The sequence below is a fragment of the Sander lucioperca genome, chromosome 7 (assembly GCF_008315115.2).
Source record: "Sander lucioperca isolate FBNREF2018 chromosome 7, SLUC_FBN_1.2, whole genome shotgun sequence".
NCBI lineage: Eukaryota > Metazoa > Chordata > Actinopteri > Perciformes > Percidae > Sander > Sander lucioperca.
Window position 1 is genome coordinate 15,360,236 of NC_050179.1, and position 22,988 is coordinate 15,383,223.

The following is a 22,988-nucleotide window of genomic DNA, read 5'->3' on the forward strand; positions in this document are numbered from 1 at the left end:
ATTGATTTATGCCCACACACTGAGACCTGCTCTAGGGGAAACCTGTTCTAACTCATGGCCTGTCACTGTCTATCTGGTTCTCAGTCACATATACTTGACACAGGCAGCACACACCCACGTCCTCCACCTTCTTTTCCTTAACAATCCACACTAACAAAGTGTGACACATTTCAGTGGTGTGGAATGACAACAGCAACACATACAGTACTGCAATTCAATTTCACATTAAGTTGGCTGGATTATGTCATATGAGCTGCGGATGTTATAAACAGAGTATGTACAGCAACAGCACACTACCACAGGGAAGTGATGTATTTTGTAATGAGCTGTGGCATTGCAAGTTTTCTTGATTAGGCTCTATCTCATCTTTGCCCCATTAATTTCAGCAGGCTCAAAGTTCTACAGCAGTTAGCTTGCTTTGTGTTGAAGGAAATGCTGCATTGCAGCTTTCCTGCTAAGAAAAGGGCACTCCACATATTACGTATGGAGGTGAGCTTACATCACACAGTCATATAGTCTCCCAAATATTGGTCCCTTGGAGAAAACGAGGATGTGCTGATGCATCTAAAAGTATAACAAAGACGGTCATGAAAAAGACACTGTAATCAGTGTCCCAATGCTAATGGTCTGTTTTAATGTACAGCAAGTGCTACTGACAGAACATACATGGAAAAAAAAGCTAAGCATGGCGGATATATTAAAGGATAAAAGGGGGTTTTGAGGTTATTGAGAATGCAATTAAACTTATACAAAATGAATGTTGCCTGTTATAAGCCTTTGGTCCATTACTATAGTTCAGTCAAAGCACAAAAAGCTAAAATAAATTGGATAAACACATTTTCATTTTAACTGTATGCCCTTAAGCGTATCATATAAGAAAATCTATCAAATGTAAACAATATTGAAAGTTATGATAAGCTAAATGGCACAAAAGGTTTCGATAAAACTGTGTGGTTAGGGTGCTACTGATACTGAAGCCTTGATATAACACATTCATTTTTCATTTGCGGAAAGTTACAGTTCCACACAAACAATTAGGCTTGACCTTGCTGTTGATAAGTGTATTTAATTGGCTACAATTGTACTAATGCTACAACTTGAGGATTTCCAACAGCATGCAGAACATTTTCAGGGAAAACAACACAAAGCTCTTTTTACAAAATGCTAGAAATAATTCATAATCCAAACTCAAAGTCATAGCTCAGTACTCAGCACCAACTTCTTAAAAGACAAGAAGAAAAGACACATTCATCATACTTCGTCATATATATTTTTTAGAATAAAGACTGATTCCTACCGTTTTTACTGGTTTTCGTGTAAAACAAGCAATATTTATCTATGCTATACATTTAGGATCACGGGACAATAGAAAACGGTTAAGTACGTAGGCTTACTGAACTTAAAGTGCCAAATTGTTATTTAATGGTGCCACTATATTATTCCATTGGATGTGCTCAAATTAATAACATCTAATTATGTCCTTGTTTTAAATATGTGTAATTAAGAGGTTTTTGGCTGTGTTTGTGGAGTGTGGCTAACGCAGGAGGTTTGATGTGTAAATTAAGTATGTAGCTTTGAAGATAAAGGCTTTAAGGGTCACTTTGTCTGAACTGATATGACTGAAGTTTTGATAACAGTCTGGCTGATATGATCCTAAACATGTGTATATAAAGCCTGTTCAGATTCAAGCAGAGTTGTATCCATCCAGGAGAGCTGTGTGTACAGGAGGGATCATGAAGTGTCTTGTTGCTGTTTTGGTCTTTGTGGTGCTCGCAGAGGGACTTGTCAGGTAAGGATCTCTTTGTATTTCTCAATTCTGTGCCTCTTTTGTCATAAAACAAAAAATTTTTTTACCAGAGAGCAAAATCATACTTTTGAAGACTTACTGCTAAAGTGACTTAAAGTGAAAGTCATAGTTTTTGCTTCCTACTTCCTCAGGATCCCTCTGCAGAAGCACAAGTCCATGCGTGAGGCCCTGAGAGAGAAAGGGATCAAGCTACCTTACCAGGATCCGGCTCTCAAGTACCAACCCAATGAGTTCGCCGGCTCTGCCAGCATGTACATCAATAACTACGCTGATGTAAGAAATCCTAATGGCACTTTTACATGCTGAAGCACAGCATTTTGATGAAAGCATTGACTGACTGATTGGTTTGTACTATCTTTCATTCTGTTCCTCCCGTTCTTTTCCTTCAACCAATGTGTTGCACAGACCACCTACTTTGGCGCCATCAGTATTGGAACACCCCCCCAGTCCCTCCAAGTGCTGTTTGACACCGGCTCTTCCAACCTGTGGGTGGACTCCACCTACTGTAACACTCAGGCCTGCAGTGAGTACAAACCAACAGGTTTTTTACTACAAAATCCCTCATATGTCACACTCTCATAGAACATGTTTGCATGTGTAGAACTTCTCCAGAGGACTTAAAGCTGATATAGGCCAAGCGTGCAGAGCTAGTCAAGAGATTACATATTGTACATACATGGGATTTAGAGTTCTAGTGTAATTACAGGCATGTCACTAAGCATATTCGGTCTTTGGGGAGCGTCAGACACTGTGTTAGTTCATATTCAGCTCATGATTTCTATAAGCAAGTGAATTATCAGTATGTCAAAAGGCTTTGCAAGGCATGAGGACATGTTTGTGGAAATGGCTTCAGAGAAAATCCCAATCTATGCCATTCGCAGACGCACACACAAAGTTCGACCCCCAGCAGTCCTCTACCTTCTCTGCCAATGGACAGAGCGTCTACCTACCCTACGGCGCTGGAAGCCTCTATGGACAGTTGGGATATGACAGTGTCAATGTGAGTCAAAACAAATCATTCAAACCAAGTACATCAGTTAAATAAAACACTAGACTGGACTGAGTACTACCAGACAGCAGACATTTTCAAAGACCAGTGCAGCCGTTTTCTGTTTGATTTATGTAAAGTGCTGAATTAGTGAAAAGAAAAGGAATACCATTTTTATACACAAAATACTTTCAAAACTACAAAAAATGTAGAACTAGCAGATTCATTGAAATGATTTATAGAATCAACAGAGGTTTACCCCATTCATTTCTTAACGTTGCTGTCTACAGTCATACAGGCTGAAGCTTGAACATGTATAAATACAGTCTATGAATTGGCATCTTACTCATTGTATTGGTTGGTTTTGGACCCATAGGTAGGCGGCATTGTGGTCACTAACCAGGAGATCGGTCTGAGCACACAGGAGCCTAGTCAGCCCTTTCTGGCTGCCAAGTTTGACGGCATCCTCGGCCTGGCCTATCCAGCAATCTCAGCTGGAGGACAGACTCCTGTCATGGACAACATGATTTCTCAAAACTTGCTGAATGCCGACATATTTGCTTTCTATCTGTCCAGGTGACACAAGAGATCTACTGAGTAGTGTAAAACATGCATCATCACATATAGGACATACTGTACTGCCTGAAATATTACTGTATATCCACATGGAGAGCTTGCAGCTAAGTTTTGGTTTGTCGTTTGGTTTAGGGGAGGGCAGCAGGGCAGTGAGCTCTCTTTTGGAGGAGTGGACAACAGCATGTACCAGGGCCAGATCTACTGGACCCCTGTCACTGCCGAGACCTACTGGCAGATCGGTGTTCAAGGGTCAGTGCTTTTCAACATTTCATCAACTTGAAAAATCAAACGCTCTTCTATATAAGTATAGCTTCCTAGATGAGTGATTCATTTTGTGTGCTAATATGACTGCATGAAAATCTTGGCATGTGTGGTGCCTTGCAGATTCGAGATCAATGGCCAAGAGACCGGCTGGTGCTCTCAGGGCTGCCAGTCCATTGTGGACACTGGAACCTCTCAGCTGACAGCCCCAAGCCAGTTTCTGGCTAACATCATGCAGGCCATTGGAGCTCAACAGAGCCAATATGGAATGGTAAGACAAATGGAGAGACAGACAGACGCTCCTACAGAGAAGTATTATGAAAGTTAGCCACCATTATTATTGCCCATAAAGATCCAGCTCTGTCCACAGGCTGCACTCATTTAAAAGTCATTATGAGCAGTTGAGGTGAAGGTCCCAAAGCATACCTTACCATACCATACAAAAGTGGAAAAGCAGGAATGCAATTAAACTATGTACAAATTGGGCCAGTTTGTTTTGGTCTGCGTTTCTATCATTCTTAAACAGTGTCTCTTTGTTGTCTCCAGTACATGGTGGACTGCAGCCAAATCAACAACCTGCCAACTCTCAGCTTTGTTATCAGCGGCACTGCCTTCCCTCTGCCTCCTTCTGCTTACATTGAACAGGTATGTTTTATACATGCATGCAGAGTGCAATTTGTGTATGTGTCCCATTATGTGCATGCCACATTGAATGGTTTGTGGGTGTGTGTGCAATGTTATAAACATTTCAAATCTCCTGTCTCCACATCCAGCAAAACCAGAATGGATACCAGTTCTGCTCAGTGAGCATCACCCCCACCTACCTGCCCTCTCAGAATGGCCAGCCCCTGTGGATCTTTGGAGACGTGTTCCTCAGAGAGTACTACTCCGTCTATGACCGCACCAACAACCGTGTCGGCTTTGCATCAGCTGTCTAACTGTTGTCAGTGTAACCTAACCTGACCATAAACCTGATCAGATAATAATAAGAAAGTCTGTTCTACATTTATTGTACATCCTCAAATTGTAATTGGATTTGAATATTCAAAACTGAAAAATGTGTCCATAAAATTGCATCATCCTCAAGCAGAATAAATTTAAAATGTTCACTGCAAGTGTTTTAATATTTATTTTTTTCTAAATGAGGCTGAGGGACATAATAAGGGGTTTCCCCCTTAATAATTAACCTTGAGTTTGTTTGTGTGTGTGTGTGTGTGTGTGTGTGTGTGTGTCCAGCAAATGCACATATGCATGCTCTTTGCTTTTGAGCACTTGTGTTTCCTCCACATAAACTAAATAAGGATAAATGTTATTTGTGAGACAGACAAGACAGTTTGTTGTTATCTTAGTAAAATGGATTATATAGCGTAGAATAGTGGACTTACATGTAACTTGCCTTATGACACTGGCGCCATATTGGTTCCATGGCATTATTGCATTATTACTGGTGCCAGACATTGTGAGACAACATATTATTTATTACCATTCATCATTAAACATGAAAACGGTGTGAACCTTGGGTGTGGTTTGTAGGTTTGTAACTGGAGCATCAAGACTATTCCACATGGTCACATAAGGTCACCAATGAGCTCTTCACCTATCAAAGTCTTCAGGGAAGCTGTGTTTGTAAGTGTAGATGTGTGTGTGTGTGTGTGTGTGTGTGTGTGTGTGTGTGTGCGTGCGTGCGTGCGTGTGATTCACAATGGAAAAACACCACAACAGTGCAGTTGTATCCAAGCCAGCTGTCACCACCATGTAGGTGGAACAAAGTCCTGTGTTCTGTTTCTGGATGAAGGGTTGGAATAGTTGAGGTGGACAAGGAGGGAGGGCAATGAGAAGCCTGTAGCTAGTCAAGTAGAAATGTTGAATTCAAAAGGTATAACTGCACTAGACAAATCAAAATCTTTGTTTGCGTCATGGCACAAAGCAATTTTTCATGGAGACAACAAACAATGCAACCGATTTCCTGTGAAATCTGACCAACTGCAACTCCAGGTGAAATGCAAAGCACAGGCTGTGGAGGCTTCTAATGCTGTTTGTGATGGTCTTGTTTTCAAACGAAGTACACTAATGTCCCAAAATGGATGTGGTAATGATTAATTTACACATACTGTATAGCACATTTAAATGGTCCAGCCATGCAGATAGTTTGATTTGCCCAGGTTTGAGCTGTCTCTCTGCTGCTTTATAGTGCTTATAGCATTGAAAATGTACAATTACAAAATTCAACCGCAACCGCAAATATTATCTGTTACTCTGGATAATCAGCAGAACACAGTCAACAGTTTTCATAACTGTAGAAAGAATAGTACAAATTACTATATTTTCAATGAAAACTCTTCATAGTTAAATGTGTGGATTATCCAGAGTAACAGGGACACTGTTTCAGGAAAAAAAGTTGTTGATTTAAAAAATTTAATTAAATGTTGTGGGCTCTACAAACAAAATTCCATTCTTTTCTCTGTATTATGGTGGAGGCAGAAATCTCAGACAGATTCCCCAAAACCTGGATCAATAAAGCCTAATCTATCTGCGTGGCTACATACCACTAACATTTTTGTATGAATATTTTGATGAACTGGTCTTTTATTATTATCTGACATCGTTTTTTCATTTCCTTTTCGATTATCGCTTTTCTGGTCTCCCCCATTCCTCCGTATTGTGTTCTGTTTCCAGACTCCATTTTGTTTTTGTGCTTATCCGCTTAGTGTTGGAGTTCTCCTGTAACTCTGCAATGCACAACAGAGTTTGGCCCCATATTACCCATAAACTGCACAGCCCAACAATGTGTGTCAGCGAAAAGCTCCAGCGCAAAGGCCTCTATCCTCTCCTTGAAGAGTGAAAACACAGACTGACCCCAGCCGCACACAGACACACAGACATACAGGTACACCTCATACGCAAGCACATACAAACTTCTCATCTTCTATCACGCTGTATGTTTTATGTCACTTGCTAAAAAAGTATTCTGCATTATTTTGATTTCAGAATCTATATCACATAGTGAGATGCAGCCACCATTGCAGTGTTGACATTTCATGTCCATGTTCCTGCTTTGGTGTTTAGACAGCATCCAAGTGAGCGTGCAGTTACTGTCACACCATGTTGTATACCACTCGCTGCTTATCCGACAGCGCACTGTGACGCCCCTTGCTTTCAGTCCACCCCTGCTTGTGATCATTCTAAATAATTATGGTTTGAAGCTGGAGGGGAATTATAACAATACCACTCTTCATACTTAGGCCTACATCACATCAGTCTCAAACCTATTCTGAATTGTGATATGCTGAGCAAAATGAGAATCCAAGAAAACAAGTCAGTACAAAATGACCATTCACTGATACCAGTCGGGTTGCTGCAATGGCACACCCAGATTCACTGGCACTGCTGAGGTTTTGCAACCACCTCTGTGTGTCTTCAGCGCCTTCTTTTCGATTTCTCCCTGCCCTTCTCAAACAATCTCTCCAGCCCACATTTGTACTAACAGCTATTCTCTGCCACCTCTGATCCTGTCAAGTCCGGACCAGAAATTGTCAAACCAGCACAATGTCATCTTTGCTTGTCTAATTCTGTATAAACACTGACTGCATGTTCATGCATACAGGGTGTCCTTTTTTGTCTGAAAATAAAATCTCAACTGTCTCACTGAGTTATAACCCATAACCCATTTTACTTGTTCAGTGACTTATTAAATGTGATTATTTGCAGTTTTGTCCTTGTCAACCATTATAGTAAATTGAGTCTTTTTGGGTTTAGGACTCTTTGTCAGACATAACAAGACATTGGAAGATGTCACCTTGGACTCTACAAAATAGTGATGGACTATTTTCTGATGTTTTATTGACCATTAATGAAAAAAAAGTTTAATTCATTACTTCCACAGCTAAACCTGATACTGTATAGCTACTCCTTAAATAACCCCAGTGACTCCAATCAAAACGAATACAAATGCCTATAAAGTTGTATATATGTAAAACTAGTAGAGTAGAATGGATGTCCACAGTCAAAAAATGAAATAAGACAAAAATAAGAATCTGAGAAGAAAACTGATAAAAATATTAAAATAGATACAGATACTAAGGGGGGGTCGGTGGGGTGTCGTCCGTAATTAGGCTGCCTTTCAACCATCAGCACCTGCTCCACGGTGACATCATCATCTTGAAAAGCCAAGGACATTTGATGTGGCTGCATCTGACTCGTTAACGCGATCAATTTCCCAGGCTTTTCACCCACCATCAGTAATGTAGAGACACACCCACACACGAGTCATATATTTAACCTAATGAGGCACTCTCTGTTGTCTGTGTCAGATCCAAACCTGATGCTAACGCCATCTTTGAACTAAAGGCGGACATGATGCATCTCAGAGCAGATGATTTCATGTTGATTTGTCTGTATTTTGGATTGATGAAGTCATCCGATGTAAAGCAAATGCTGCTGATAGATGGGAAACATTCACTGGCGTCATACTGATGGAAAACAAGTCACATTGACTGCTTAAATATGATGACTGGAAAAACACAGCTGTAGCAACAAGCCGCTGCAAAGATTGACATGTAAAAACATGCCAAGTGTTGGTTGTACACAGAGTGTGAGAGAGAGGGAGAGAGAGATGAGATATGGAAGACAGCATGGGGGAGGCAGAGATGGTACGCCTAAGCTAAAATGAATCTGTGTTTGAGTTAAGCCTCTTACCCCATGGTAACCATACCCACCACTCACTTCCCCCCCTCTGCCCTCTCAAACAGCCTTCAAAGAGTCGGAAGGCAAAAGTGGAACATTGACTGCTAAACATATGACATTCACAGGGAGAGGGATAAGGGGGGGGGGGGGGTTGTAGTAGTCTAGTTTTAAAATATAGATGTACTCTGATGGAATACAACTGGGGTTTGACAGAATTATATCAAATCTGAATCTGGAATCAAAATATCTTATCAAATCAAAAACCCTTTCAACTCCTTTCAACTAAAGATTATTGTCATTACTGATTAATCTGCCGATTATTTTCTTGATTCTTTAGTTACTCAGAAAGAAGTGAAACACGTCCATACCAGTTTCCCAGAGCTCAAGGTAATGTCTTCAAATGTCTTGTTCTGTCTGATCATCAGGTGAAATTCTAAATAAAATCAATTTATTGTCGTGGAAGACTATGAAAACCAGGAAATACTCACATCTGAGACGCCGTTACCAGTGCATTTTTGCCATTTTGCTTCAAAAATGATCAATTAGATAATCAATTATCTAAACAATTGCTGATATATTCTGAGTTTATCAACTAATTGACTAATCATATACAGTGTAGTTGAATCCATTTAGATTTAGCTTTCATCCATTTTAAGCTCCACAATTTATTTGAAAAAAGAAATGTTATGAATGAATGGTTACTTTAAAAATACAAAAGATCATAAATAGTCAGTAGGTGATTTGTTGAAGCTAAACACATTAAACCATCTTGAAACCAGATCCAAAATGGAACCTGCTTTCCGAACCCAACCCTCCCACATACAGCCTAACTCCCCCCAAAAATGACCTCCCACCAGTCTGCATTAAGACTGCTGCCTCAGCAAATTTACAACAACAATCCTTTCACAAAATGTAATCAATGAATTCTAAAGTATGGGTCACTGGTACGTTAAGTCCCACATTTTGATATATCAGCACATTAGTTTTAGGTTTCAGCAAACCACAGCAGGGGTTTATTTACTTTAATCATGGCAGACCTGGATGGAGTTCTTTTCTATATAAATATAGTGTATCTGTAAGATAAAGCCTTGATGGAAAAATGAAGTATTGATTACGTAACTTCACCATATGAAACCACGTCCCTCATTTTATGTTGTAAATGAGTACACTCACATATCTCAACAACACAAATTAGAGGTTACATCAATTGAAAAGTACACCTGATATGCAGCTGATATGTACCTTTTAAGGTTTGTTTTTTTCAGTGGAAAGATTGAGAGGGCAGGAGAAATTATAGTCTGTCATACATTTCTGGTACTCGGGAGAGAAAGATGGGCTCACTTATGGATTATGTTGCCCATTGGAAACAGTGTTTAAGGTTATGTAAGGCAGATTACTGTACCACACCATCACACCACTGGTGGTTTCACCCATGAATCAGTTAGACACAACAACACATAGACACAACATAAACATACTGGAAGGAAAATACACACACACACACACACACAAAACAAATGGACCCATTACTAAATGAGCAATGTACTTTTCATTAAACAAATCTACATATCTGGACATTTTCATCTCCTTATGCTCCTAAATACTAATATTTCATCAAAGTGAATTATTGGTATTCACAATCAGAAATCATGATTCATAGCTAAACCAATAGGCATAATATGTGTACTCTTGAATGTACAAATTATTCAAAACAATCAAGTGCAATAGAACAGTCTCAACCCTTAATATAGTGATGCAAGCAGCTGCTCTTTACATGTCGTCTGTAAACCTGGCTTTATTTCTGAGCACTGAGAAGTAAACTAAAACGTCAGTAACACAATATATCAGCAGGCGAAAAGACTGCATAAAGAAAAGAGTTACCCCTACTATTCCTCTAATAAATAAAAGATTAATAAAGACTAGCTCACTTTAGCTGATCACCAATGCTATTATTGATGCAATGGCCAAAGCTTGGCTCTATGCTCTGAACTAAAAAAAAAAAACAGGCCTATTGATCTGATATGATCCAGCCATGAGATGAAGCTACAGTATGTAACTAAATCCCACATTAGTGCATGTTGTGGATATAAAATCCACTGGGACCTGGCTTGCTAATGTGATTGCATTCTGTAAGGACGTTGGACATGTGGAGGCAGACACAGGGGCAATGAAATGTTGTAGCACTATATGCATATGTGCAAAGAGGTGCTCTAAGCATCAACATCAAATGCATATTTTTACAAAGATGTAATAGTATAGCAAGACATTTACAACATTTTACAAATAATTGTTGTTAATAGGATTTCTTCTACTGTATTTGGTGACAGAGAGGAAGGCCTTATGCCGTAGTAGACGTGACATTATTGCATATGGTAATGGAATTAGAAATACAATGAAATCTATCATGTTTCTGGAACATTTTCCAATCTGCCTCAAGGCATAAGCAGATATGAATATTGCAGCAGCCTCCACACAATTCCATCCAAATCACACCAAAGTCTTTCATTACTCCACATCTTACCAGGCCTAATTTACATCCAAAAAACAATTAAAGAAATGTCGTGTCATGTCGTTTAACCTAACATGGACAACCTTGGAGAGAATACTGTGTCGCTAATTCTGCACAAGTTATTGATCTCTACCAGCCAGTAGAATCCCACTCACAATTGTGTTTAGGCAAGTAGACAATGCAAGCAGATTTGCCGTATTGTGTGTCGCAGAGGTCACATTAGAGACATTTGAAACAATGTCAATATCAGTGGACTTCCGTAAATCATTGTTCAGCAACATGCCCTTGCCTGGGTTGGACTCAACAGGGCGTGGGCCTCACACAGAGAATGCGCAAGGCGGGTGCCCATGTCGCGACATCTTAAGATCAATCATTTGTCATCTAATTTACCATTTGCTCATCTTCACACTCGGAGAATAATACAAGTTGTCTTAAAATAGTTGTCTTTAATGAAAGTATCAGCTCCAAAACACAAACAACCGGCCCTTTTTAGCTGCAGGTCTATCGCAGGGAGGCAGCAGCAGGCCGGCAGGTTATTCAAAATATCTACTACCCAGGGTAGGGAATGTGTTTTATTGCAGTCATCAAAACAAAACGGATACATATGTTTATCACCTTGAGTGTCATTTCCTCCACTCATCAACCGTGAGCATCGTCCCCCATCATCCCCCACACTGTCGCTCTATGTAGCTCTTACCTGCAGCCAGGAGGAGACAAGGAATGGAAAGTGGATAGGGAAAACATCTCAGCCCTGTCCGCCATCTTCTTCCACAAATGACTCAGAGCGACTGCAGAAAATCACGGAGGGGAGCGCAGTCCATTCACAATCACAGGGCAGAGGACAGACGCAGCCGTGGACAGAGGTTTCTCTCCCTGCGGCCCCACAGATGCCTGGTCGCAAGCCTTCAATCAGACGAGCCTGCTCAGCAACATCAAATCTGCAGTCAACCATCCACACAAGCAGATGGGAGGGGGTGTCAAAGAAAGAAATGCTCTTCGGAGACAGTGCACAACGCCGCGAAAATTAATATAAAATCCTGTTCCCCCCCGATACGTCCACACGAAGCATAAGCGCGCAGTATGTGACCGCAGTCCGTTTTTTCCTCGCCAAATGTCTGCTGCTGTGATGCTGCCTGTGACACACAACGGATAGGGGCCAGCAGTGCGGAGACAGGCAGAGACAGAGGAGGAGGGGGTGTGGAGCAGAGACGATATAACGTCAGTGGTGCCGATACCGTAGGCCTGTAAGTAGGCTGTCCTGAGTGGATGCAGGCACAGCTTGAGCCTGCACCCTCGATAAGCAGAAAAACAGTGGCGTAGAAAAACTATTTTCGTAAAATGTTTAAAATGACATTACACTGACAGGAAAACAAGCAGACAGAGCAAACGTGCTTTCCAAAGTTAGGTCCGGGGACCACTAGAGAGGTCCTTTGGAGGGATCCAGGGGTTCCCCGGAAAAGACTTGCGTTTCAATGGCCTATTATTCAAGCCACTGTTGGTAAGATGGACTATGGCTTATTGTTTAGCTTTAGTTGATTTGCCTTCCATCCCGCTTGTGGCAGTCAACTTGAGACAGAAAAGAGAAAGTACTGCCAGCAGGAGAGCACAGTGCTACAGAAAATTAACCAACAAACGATAACGCAAAGGCAGAAAGCATGGCATATGCAATGGCAAACACTGAAATGAAGAACTGGTAAATTCTCAGGGCACAAAAGACTACAAAGTGCCAAAAAATGCACAGGTAAGATACAAAACATATTGGGGACTGTTTTAGTGTCATTGTGCACATACAGTATACAGGCTATTTAACACAATACACGCCACTGTGCAGTGTGTATATATATTTGATTTATTATGAAAATAGTAATACACATAGTCTAATACAATTCCATGTAGGGTATTATGGAAGGTCTAATCACATACAATCCATATTTTTATTCTATTTAACCTTACATGTAGGCTATCTCAAATGTATAACCTTTGTAAGTAGATTCACTATAATAAGCCATACAAACATCTTAATAATCCCCCCCCCAGAAAACACTGTCTTTTAGAGAAAAACACATACTGTATATGCTAGGTATATTTTTAATTGAGATTGGCGTTGCTTTAAGATGATTAGAGGCTGAAGGTTGCACTTTTCCTCCATTTGTATTTATCACTGATTGTAGATTGACAATCAATCAGTGAATCACACCTCAGACGTTAGGAGGTATCATGCGATATTGAGCAGGCGCAGTGTGGAGCTGTTTACTGCCTGTGGTGCTGAAGTGTATATGGCTAAGCTGCAGTTTACCACCTGTGCCACACGGGGGCGGTAAATGTCCACTCACTCACTGAAAAGCTGACAGAACAAGTGCAATTGTATTGTACGGTGGCCGACGGGCAAACGCACTGCAACTTAATGAAACACACACCAATAGACAAAACACAAGCAAATTAAGAAAACATATTCATAAATTTGACAACACATGCGCAGCATTTAGCAAACGCGCTGCAAATACACACAACACAACCAAATACACAAACTCGCTGCAAATACAGAAACGATGCAAAAAGAAAAGCATACAATCCACGAAAACAAATGCAACAAAAAAACCTGCTGCATATTACACAACGGAAGTTCTCCAGGCCTTTAGGGGGAGCGCCGCCCCCCCCCGTGGAGTCGAAAATCAAGCTGTTCCACATAGCGCTCCCCATAGAGGCCTGGAGAACATCCGTTGTGTAATCTGGATGCAACGTTTTTTTCAAATTAATGAAGATGTTTTCTTAATTTGCTTATGTTTTGTCTATTTGCGTGTGTTTCATTAAGTTGCAGTGTGTTTGCACCTGTCGGACACCGTAGTATTGCCCCCCTTACACTTAACAGGATTCACTAAGTTATTCAAACAACAAACAGTGATGAAATGGAGGGTAACACCCATTACAACTTTAATTTTTACCAAATGATTTTCTTATTTATTCAATTGGTTTTGTAACTTTATGTTAACTAATAAGGAGCCGTACTATTCCTTTAGTTAATCACTATATGGTCAGTGTACAGCTTAAAAGAAAAACAGGAAAATGTTTGCCTTTCCTGTAATGGTTCTATCCAATAAATGACACAAGCCTATCACACAATTGCATTTTTATTTCCATCAAATGGAAGATGTAGCCTATGGTCTATGAACTGGGCAGATGTGATCCATATGTAACATTTAGCATAACACAGAGGGCAATGTAAAGCAAGTTATCTTTCATTTTTCTGGTTCTTACACTTTAATTGTGTTTTGATAGCCTATGTTAAATGTTGATCAACTGAGTAAATAGGGTTACTTTGTTTAAACTGAACTATTATCAAGAAGCAATTGAATAACATACAGACAGTTATGAAGTAAGGAGACTGTTTATTCTGATGGTCATAGCCATGGCAGGGACTTCAGTTAAGTGACCACCTTCTCTCCAATGTTGAAGGGACCCAGGGTGACAAGACCATCCCATTCGAAAACTAAGGAAGAAAGACAGAAGACATGTGTCATAGTATGCACCATTGTGGTTGTCTTACAACACAGGCACACATATAGTACCAACTTGTGATAGTGGCAACATAATATCAACTCTGATAAAAATAGTAGTGTAATTTAATGTGTTGACTGTTCAATTTTCCTCATATAATATCACATGCTTTAGACAATTAATTTTTTTTAACAAACTTTCTCTATGGGAAACATCCCGACTCTTTCTCCAAGGATTCTTCATGTTGCCGCCATAACCAGTTGAGCCACCGCCGCCAAAACCAGTTGAGCCACCGCCGCCGCTGCCGCTGCCACTGCCGCCAGCACCAGTTGAGCCGCCACCACCAGTTGAGCCGCCACCACCAGTTGAGCCGCCACCACCAGCACCAGTTGAGCCGCCACCACCAGAGGCACCAGTGTTAACTCCACCACCTGGAGGGTTAGCTGGTAAAACTAAACTAGGTACAGGTGGTCCAAATGAACCAGATTCACAGGAGCCACAAGCTGCATCAACTCCGCTGGCCTCCTTCCAACTATGAAGAAAGAGAGACGCAAGTAGTGAATACCATATCACACATAATCACACTTTTTTCACACATGCAGACTCACCCACTGATGTAGGAACAAGCTCTATGTGTAGCATCGACGCCATCGTTAGCAGATGTCGCTTTCAAGTGGCAAGTAACGTAGAGCTGTTGGAATAATAGAGGGTTTGGGTTATTATTAGAGGTTTTTACGCAGCATTGGATGTAGTCTATAGCAGAAAATATTAAATCAGTCTTGAAGATGCTCACCACTCCACTAGCAACACCCTGGAATCTGAAGGCTTCCAACTGGAACTGAAGCTTGTTGTCTGCAACGCGAGGCATGAACTTAGAGACAGAGCCTGTGATCCTAGCATCGACCAAACACCTGCATGTGGAGAAACATTAACATTAGTGATGGACTTGTGAGTGTTTGTGATAATATAGTCTCACTGTACAGAAAAACTTCAATTAACTCACCCAAAGTTATCAATAAAGGCATAACTAGGGGTGGAGGTCACGTCAGCTGAAAGAGTAGCTACGCAGGTATCCACATAAACTCTGAGCGGCACATGGAAGAACTGCTTAACGGTAGCCTCAATATTTATAACCTGTCCCAGGAAATACTGATGGCTTGGCCTCTCATTTTTCCAGTCATCTGTGCAAGGAGATAATGACATTTTAGCATTGTCGACAAATATATATTTCAAATCACAGTCCCATAGAAGTTAAAAAGATAAATAATTTTTTTAACTCACCCATCATTAGTTTCAGGGTGAAGTATAAGAATTCATTTGCCACCATAACCGCAGAGAATGGGATCCACAGGGCGTCAAGAGGAAGGCTGCTCACATTTAGCTTCCTGAATGATTAAATGTTCATTACAATGCAGACTAGTAGGTAGTAAGTACTTTTCACATCAATGTCCATCTGCTGTTCGAATAAGCTAATCAGATTTGGTGATCTATGGTTACTGGATTTGCTTAGGTCAAGGGTAATGGATTACATGTCAGTTTAAGATCGTTATGTTGTATTATGTTATTTATTTGTTTGTCTGCGTATTGCCACACCTTTCACATATAGTCTACATACCTTGGGTAGTGGCACTCCACAATTACAGCAGCTTGGATAGCCCTCACCACAGGAGCAATGTCCAGAGGACGGGGAGTATAGTTCACAGTGAAGCTGTAGATGAGGGAATCTTGGTTCATCTAGTTGAGATATAAATATTATATATATAAATATATATATTGCAATAAAATAGCATCATACATGAACATATTTTACCATAGTTTGAATTAATATTCATTGCAGTGTATTATTTTGGCATCTTCATCTTACCGTTAATGTGCTTTGACAATCTTGCAGTGCCACTTCAAAAATCAACACTTTAGCAACAGGGTCCTCTGCAGCAGGAGCACAGTTTCCCAGGAAAAGTTCAGAAGGGTTGATTAAGTGGCCAGTCCCAAATATGTCCTTCTTGACTTCCACATGAGCAACCTTCTCTTTGCACTCAACAGCAACAGTTGCAGCAGGAACAGGATATCTCAGCTCGAAAGGCACCGCGACTGGGGCAACAGCTGAGGCTAATACAGGGTATTTCCAGGTGAGTGGCTTCTCAAATGTCTGCTTTGTCTGTTGTGGCTCTTGAGGAGTTTTTTTCACTGCCATTGGCCATTGCTTGTTAAAAGGAGGGTTCCATTGAGCATCGCATAAGCTGACATGTAAGGCCAGTGCCACAAGGCACACTGCAGTACACTTCATCACTATGGCTTCACAGCAACAAATTACCTACACAAGATCACTAGATGCTGTAGGGAAGGTGGGCATGTGCACCTGCTTTTATAGTACAGTGAGCATGTTTACTGCCATTACATTCCCGCCCCTTCTGTTGGCCATTACCCATCAGAACTGATGAGTATAAACCTTAGCCAATGAAATCATTGCAGCTGCAGACCAAAAGAGATGCTTACAGCTCTGACATGGCATCATCAGCTGGGTTTAGATTATTCATTCTTTTAATGCATAAAATGTTACTGTGCCCAGAAATAACCGCCCATGTGCTGAAACAAATCAATGTGAGGTTAACGTACCAAATTAAATGAAAACTGTAATAGCATCATCAGGTTCATTTAAAAGTTAACAATCATTTTTCTTCAAGCAAGTGAGAAACAATATATAACTAGTTGGCAAACATGCACTTAAAAAGTGGTGGCAACAAACAGTTATGTTGACTCTGGGTTAGGTCTACCTGCCCTCAACATGTCAAACTTCAGTATTTTGCCAAAGTACATTTTGTGAAAGGCTGCAAATCAATATGGCTCCAGCCTCCAGCCAGTGGTGGAAGAAGTATTCTGATCTTTTACTTAAGTAAAAGTACTAATACCACACTGTAAAAATACTCTGTAAAGCAAAAGTCCTGCATTGAAAATGTTACTTTAGTAAATGTATCTAAGATTCATCAGAAAAAATTACTTAAAGTATTAAAACTAAAAGTACTCAATGCAGACAAATCCTCACATTTTAGAAACTGGAAACGATCAAAACAGTTCAGTCAATCAACTGTTTACACTGCTGATTATTTCAGCTGTTGTTGAGTAGTTTAATTTATAATAAAACATTGCAGTTTATAAACTATTACGTTTTTATACTCCAGTGTTAGGTTTCCCTTCTGACAGAGATGTTATTCTCTGTTTTCTGCCAAGGGACTTCAGATGAAAATTAGCTTATAGCTAACTCTGGTTTTGCTAAGGAGCTGTGCATTGTCTCTGTCAAATAAATACATAAATACATACAATTTAATAAAAACTACATGTGTGCAGAAATCTTAATTCGTAAAGTAACTAGTAACTAAAGCTGTCAGATGAATGTAGTAGAGTAAAAAGTACAATATATTCCTCTGAAATGTAGTGGATTAGAAGTAGAAAGTGGCATGAAAAAAAAGACAAGTAAAGTACAGTACTTGAGTAAATGTACTTAGTTACATTACACCACTGTCTCCAGCCAGTATCACCTGAGATTAACCATGAAACTGAACAGTAATACAGAAGCCAAGTGTTTAAAATGCCGTAACTCCAGAAAAACTTCAATTGAAAGAAGTGGTTACAAAAAAGGAAGCATTATTCAGAACGTGTGCAAAGAGAAATAAGGGGAACATGTTATTTTTTTGTTATGTTTTTTATTTAGTTTGGTATATTGGTTTATTGGTACACCAACCGACATGATTTTGTAACTTGCAGTTAAAGATCTTGAGTTGTACTAATGAAACTATTATCTCTATCTATTATCTCAATTTATATCAATAAAATCCCAACCCAAAAAATCTCAAGTGACAACTAATATTTGTACAATTTTGCACAATTTTAAAGCTATAGTGCATAGTTTCTGTTGCCCATATGAGGAATTCTAAGTAATGACAACAACGCAAACAACAAGCCTTTGGTGATTGCACGTTTTTCTCCCATCCTGGAATGCTGTGTGGACTACAACCACCGGGCAATGGGCAGATTACCCAAGCGAAAAGCAAATGGATCATTTGAGTAAGTTCAACATTAAGTAATCTTATGCTTTAGACATGTTGTCAACATGTAGGTAGGAATTGAGAAATTCTGATCAATAATATTCAAAAACAGGGATGTCACTAGGATTGAAAGACAGGGGGGGCTTAGCCCCCAGGGTATTTGTAACTTGCGTTTGCAAGTTCACTCACATGTTTTGTTACTGTATTAGAGCTACACTTATGTCAACAACCAGTCAAGAAACCAATATGTTAACAAGTAAAAAGTGACAGACATATCCTTTTCTTCTTTTTCTAATCTATTCCTTCTGTTTTATCCTTTAAGATAAAAAAAACCCTGATGCTAATTTCATGACTTCGAAATGCAAATTGGTCACATGAAACAACATCCAAAATGTCCAAAAACTGACAGAGGCCAGATAGCTAATAAGTTGGTAAGTTAAACAAATATGACAAATAGCAGTACAAGAAAAAGAAAAAAAATAGGCATAATAGGCATCACTGCATACTTTATCATGTAAGCTATTGATACAGATCCTATTTAAAGTAGCTACTGTCTAAATACAATAACCTGATGGCAGAAGGAATAAAAGATTTGGAGTAGCGTTTACTGTATGTAGGATTGCTTTCATTTTATTTTCACATGTGTATATGTGGGCATGTGCTCATCTTTAGCCTAGCCTTAGGCAACATCTACATATGTATTTAATTTATCACAGCCAATGAATGAAGAAAGTTAAATAGAATATAGCTAGCATATATAATAAATATAATGAAATAATTTAGTTTAGGCTATGCATAGTGCCTAGCCTGCCAACAAATGCTTATTGTTACAAAACAATCCTTAGACCTATAGACCACTACTGACCTTAATCATGCTGGCTCCCTCAGAATCAACTGCTCCGCCAAACTCCTGCTTCTCTTTCTCTCTGCTGAAATATCTTCCAATATCCATCTCATCTGCTCAATGAATTGAAGGATACACCGGTACAATAGCATTAACAGGGACCCGATGACTTTAGTTTTCAGTGACAACAACATTCTATGGGGATTGATATTGTTTTAGAATATGCCTTCTATAGAGATAGGCTATATTATTGGCAATGAATAGAGTTGTGATTAGCTTGCTAAGTTAACCATTTCTTGTATTTCCCTCGTTCACTCTAGCTAGACTTTAGTTTTCCATAGCAAACCAAAATATCCCCTTTCCTTTACTTCAAGAAAACGTAGCTAAAGGTAAGCAGGTCATTAAAAACAACTTAGAATTTCACTCTGTATCACGCTAAGTGTAATCAATCTTCCTTTCACCATTAGCGTGTACCGGTGTGTGTGTATGTGTGTGTGTGGGGGGGAGGGTGCATAGAGAGTTCAGACCGAAGAGTAGCGATGAAACGAGATGAATCCCCCAGTTACTTGCACGCGCCGGTCTGCAACGCTCTGAAAGCTGCCAGTTGACACCAATGCAACGAGACGGTGCGGTGCATCATCTTGGTAGCACAACGACTCTCTGTACTTCTGTCTAACTTCGGACTTTTCGGCTTTTTTGTAGCTGGATATATATCATTTGTTGCGTCTAAATATGAATGAGGATAAATCGAATTGTTATTGTTGTTCTTATTATTATTTAGGAGGGCTTAGGAACATTTTGGGGTAGCTTCAGCCCCCCTAAAATAGGCTGTTCAAAAACTAAGAATTCCAACAGTGTTTATCAAAGCTAGAAAAATGTTTTTTTTTAATTATTATTATTATTATTATTATTATTATTATTTATTATTGAGCTAGAATCCACTTAATGTAAACACTTTTACCATCTAAAAAGGTACCACAAGCGTTACAATAAGAAGTCAAGGAAGTAAAGGACTACAGCTACATTCCAGCACTTCAAAGAGCTGTCAAAGGCTCAGTGAGGTCAGGAGGCCAGATGATCCGGCGTTAAGGAGTTCTGTGTGATATACTGTACCTGCACCAACCACAGGAGAGTTGTTGCAGACAAAAGCCAGAAGAGGAATAGGTGAGTCATACAACTTGCCTTAGGTAAAACTGAATATGTGAAATGTGTAATGGTCTTTACCCCAGACATAAGAGAAAATGTATTAAACAATATTGGATACCCTCCTAAATCAATTGGAGAGACCTTTTTATATTAAGGCGAATAGTGACCTTGGAGTTAGTGTCAAGAGTCATTTTCAAACATCCGTCTGCACAAAGTCAGACAAGGTCCCAATTTGCCCGAATATACAAACTAGTGCTGTCAAACGATTAAAATATTTAATGTGATTAATCGCATTAATGTCATAGTTAACTCGCAATTAATCGCACATTCGTATCTATTCTAAATGTCCCTAGATTTCTTTTTGTCCAATTTTTTTTTTTATTATTTTAATGCTCTTATCAACATGGAAAAGTGGATTGGCTTGCTTTGTGCTTTTGTCGCCTGGCTTTGACGAGGGGGCGGAGAATTCACATCAGCTGTGTGCTTGGTATCAAGTGGTATTTCAGACTGGACGTGCTGCGATGATAGCTCAGTTCACAACGACAAAACACACAGATCACTTTGGTCTTGTCAATGGAACCATTTGGCAACTTTTTAAAAGTAAACTTTCCATTCAGAATCTTATTGGCCTCCATTTCGGCGTCTCGCGCTCGCCATCCACTCAAAACGTGACGTTAGCCTACTACTCTTTGGCCGGCTCGCAAGCCCAAACAAGTGTGTGCGGCGTGCCTGTTGTTGTTTTGTTTCCGGTCTAGCTAGATCCGGTGTGGTGTTGTAGTTTTTCTAACGTTACTAGTTGTTGCAACAGCATGTGAAAAAAACTACAAAGTTTGCTATGCCAAAAAAAATGTTAATCTCGTGATAAAAAAATTTACGCCGTTAAAATGGGTTTGCGTTAACGCCGTTAATAACGCGTTTAACTGACAGCACTAATATAAACACAGTCTCTGAAACTAAAACGTATTTAGTAATATCTCTAATATTGTCCGGAAAAGCTACATAATTTACTGCTAAAAAACACATAATTATTCCGTATTTGGTAACACTTTATTTGAAGGGGTGTGCATAAGACTGACATGACAGTGTCATAATTATGACATGACAGGTCCAAATTATTTCTTTACTTGAGGTCAAGAAAGATATTCATGACACTATTATAATGCTCTCATGACAGCCAATGTAAAAACCAACCCCTTAATGTCAAATGTAATGTTAACGCATAAAATTAAATAGTTTATTAAAGTTTGATAATTAGGCTTGTTATGACATATTTATGACAGGTCTAGGTGAATGTCAGGTTGTCATAACAACGACATCAACAGGTTGTATTGCCTTGTTTAATGTCAAGTTGTCATAACACAGAGATTGTTGTCTTCGTTAATCAATCAATTAATCAATCAATCAAAATGTATTTATACAGCACTTTACAGCGCCAGCAGGTATCCAAAGTGCTTTACATCAGGAGCCAAGTACAAAACAACACATACAATAAAAAAGAATGAAGCATATAACACAATAAAATCAGAAAAGGTTGCAAAGAAACAGGAGAGTGAAATTGTCACACCACTACTATGTATTAAAAGTTAATGTCAAGTTGTCATGACAAAGACATCTCGGACAATGCTAACTTTGCATTAAAAGTGTCATAATTTACCGAATGACACTTAATAACAACAGTCATGAACACTCAAAATGATTCCTTCATGTTCATGACAGGTGTCATGTTAGTCTTATGTTTATTTATTTATTGTTGGTGATGTAAAAACTGTGATAGAAAATTATTATTTATTTCCTTACACAAATCAAATCGCAACTATCTATCTATCTATCTATCTATCTATCTATCTATCTAGATCAGGGGTCACCAACATGGTGCCCGTGGGCACCAGGTAGCCCCCAAGGATCACAGGAGTAGCCCTCAGGCCTGTTCTAAAAAATGAAAATTGAATATTGATATTATCTGTTTCCCACCTTGTTAAGTCGTTGATAATTATTGATAATGACAAATCATTAACGTGATCAGTGTCTTCACATAGATGACTATCATTAATCATTAATAATCATATATAACTAAAGGCAAACTGAGCAAATTTGTTATTTCAGAAGAGTGTATCAAACTGGTAGCCCTTCGTATGACTCAGTACCCATGAAGTAGCTCTCAGTTTCAAAAAGGTTGGTGACCCCTGATCTAGATATTCACAGCTGCTTTATTGTAAAAGGATGCGATGAAGGCGATGCGTTCACGGACCTCATTACCAGCTCGGCCCTTTCTGTGTCGGCCAGTTCTGCGGCATTTCTACCTTGTCTACGGGTGTCGAGAAGGTGAATGTACCCTCCCAAGATGAGGTCGATTTCCCTTTCAGAAGAGAAGGGGCCGGCGCCAGAAACCAGAAACAGCCCCAAAATTGCCATCGCCAAACTCACAAGACTCCATTTAAATATACAATACTTTTAGCGTGAATAGAGCCAGCATATTTTTACCAGAAAATGGGTGAATTAAGGGTTTATGTCAACCAAACCAAAGTGGTGATTGTTGGAACAGTGGGAAGATGAACCCAAAAAGCTTTTAATAGTTTTTTTTTTTTTTCTGTCGACGTTGAATGAAGTGTATTTCACAATGATAAAATTACTGTTTA

At 39.5% G+C, this 22,988-nt stretch overlaps 3 protein-coding genes across 7 annotated transcripts in view; 1 reads left to right on the plus strand and 2 right to left on the minus strand.

Moving 5' to 3' along the window:
• Positions 1 to 12,064, minus strand: part of mapk8ip2 (mitogen-activated protein kinase 8 interacting protein 2) — a 29,020-nt gene extending 16,956 nt beyond the window's left edge. The window contains exon 1 of one of the 2 annotated variants that reach the window (XM_031293357.2): positions 11,522 to 12,063. In XM_031293357.2, the coding sequence (XP_031149217.1) occupies positions 11,522 to 11,586 (65 nt within the window). In that variant the 5' untranslated portion in view covers positions 11,587 to 12,063. Of the gene's footprint in view, positions 1 to 11,521 lie in introns of both variants that reach the window. The other variant, XM_031293358.2, reaches the window with a different exon arrangement.
• Positions 1,709 to 4,747, plus strand: LOC116045622 (gastricsin). Its single transcript, XM_031293360.2, has 9 exons — positions 1,709 to 1,789; positions 1,939 to 2,080; positions 2,213 to 2,330; positions 2,689 to 2,807; positions 3,172 to 3,371; positions 3,504 to 3,620; positions 3,756 to 3,903; positions 4,179 to 4,277; positions 4,406 to 4,747. The coding sequence occupies exons 1-9, from the start codon at positions 1,734 to 1,736 to the stop codon at positions 4,568 to 4,570; spliced, it is 1,164 nt and encodes a 387-aa protein (XP_031149220.1). The 5' UTR covers positions 1,709 to 1,733; the 3' UTR covers positions 4,571 to 4,747.
• Positions 12,065 to 14,096: 2,032 nt separating the features above from the next.
• Positions 14,097 to 16,666, minus strand: LOC116045694 (zona pellucida sperm-binding protein 3-like). 4 transcript variants are annotated; one of them, XM_036002768.1, is made up of 10 exons: positions 16,184 to 16,666; positions 15,935 to 16,053; positions 15,601 to 15,704; positions 15,323 to 15,500; positions 15,113 to 15,230; positions 14,928 to 15,010; positions 14,745 to 14,851; positions 14,629 to 14,670; positions 14,517 to 14,586; positions 14,097 to 14,311 (listed from the first exon to the last, which is right to left on the minus strand). In XM_036002768.1, the coding sequence occupies exons 1-9, from the start codon at positions 16,604 to 16,606 to the stop codon at positions 14,522 to 14,524; spliced, it is 1,239 nt and encodes a 412-aa protein (XP_035858661.1). In that variant the 5' UTR covers positions 16,607 to 16,666; the 3' UTR covers positions 14,097 to 14,311; positions 14,517 to 14,521. The 4 variants fall into 4 exon arrangements, with proteins under 4 accessions (XP_035858661.1, XP_035858660.1, XP_035858659.1 ...); XM_036002769.1 differs by having other exon boundaries at positions 14,194 to 14,311; positions 14,517 to 14,559; positions 14,632 to 14,670; positions 16,184 to 16,665; XM_036002767.1 differs by having other exon boundaries at positions 14,517 to 14,559; positions 14,632 to 14,851.
• Between the last annotated feature and the right edge of the window lie 6,322 nt (positions 16,667 to 22,988).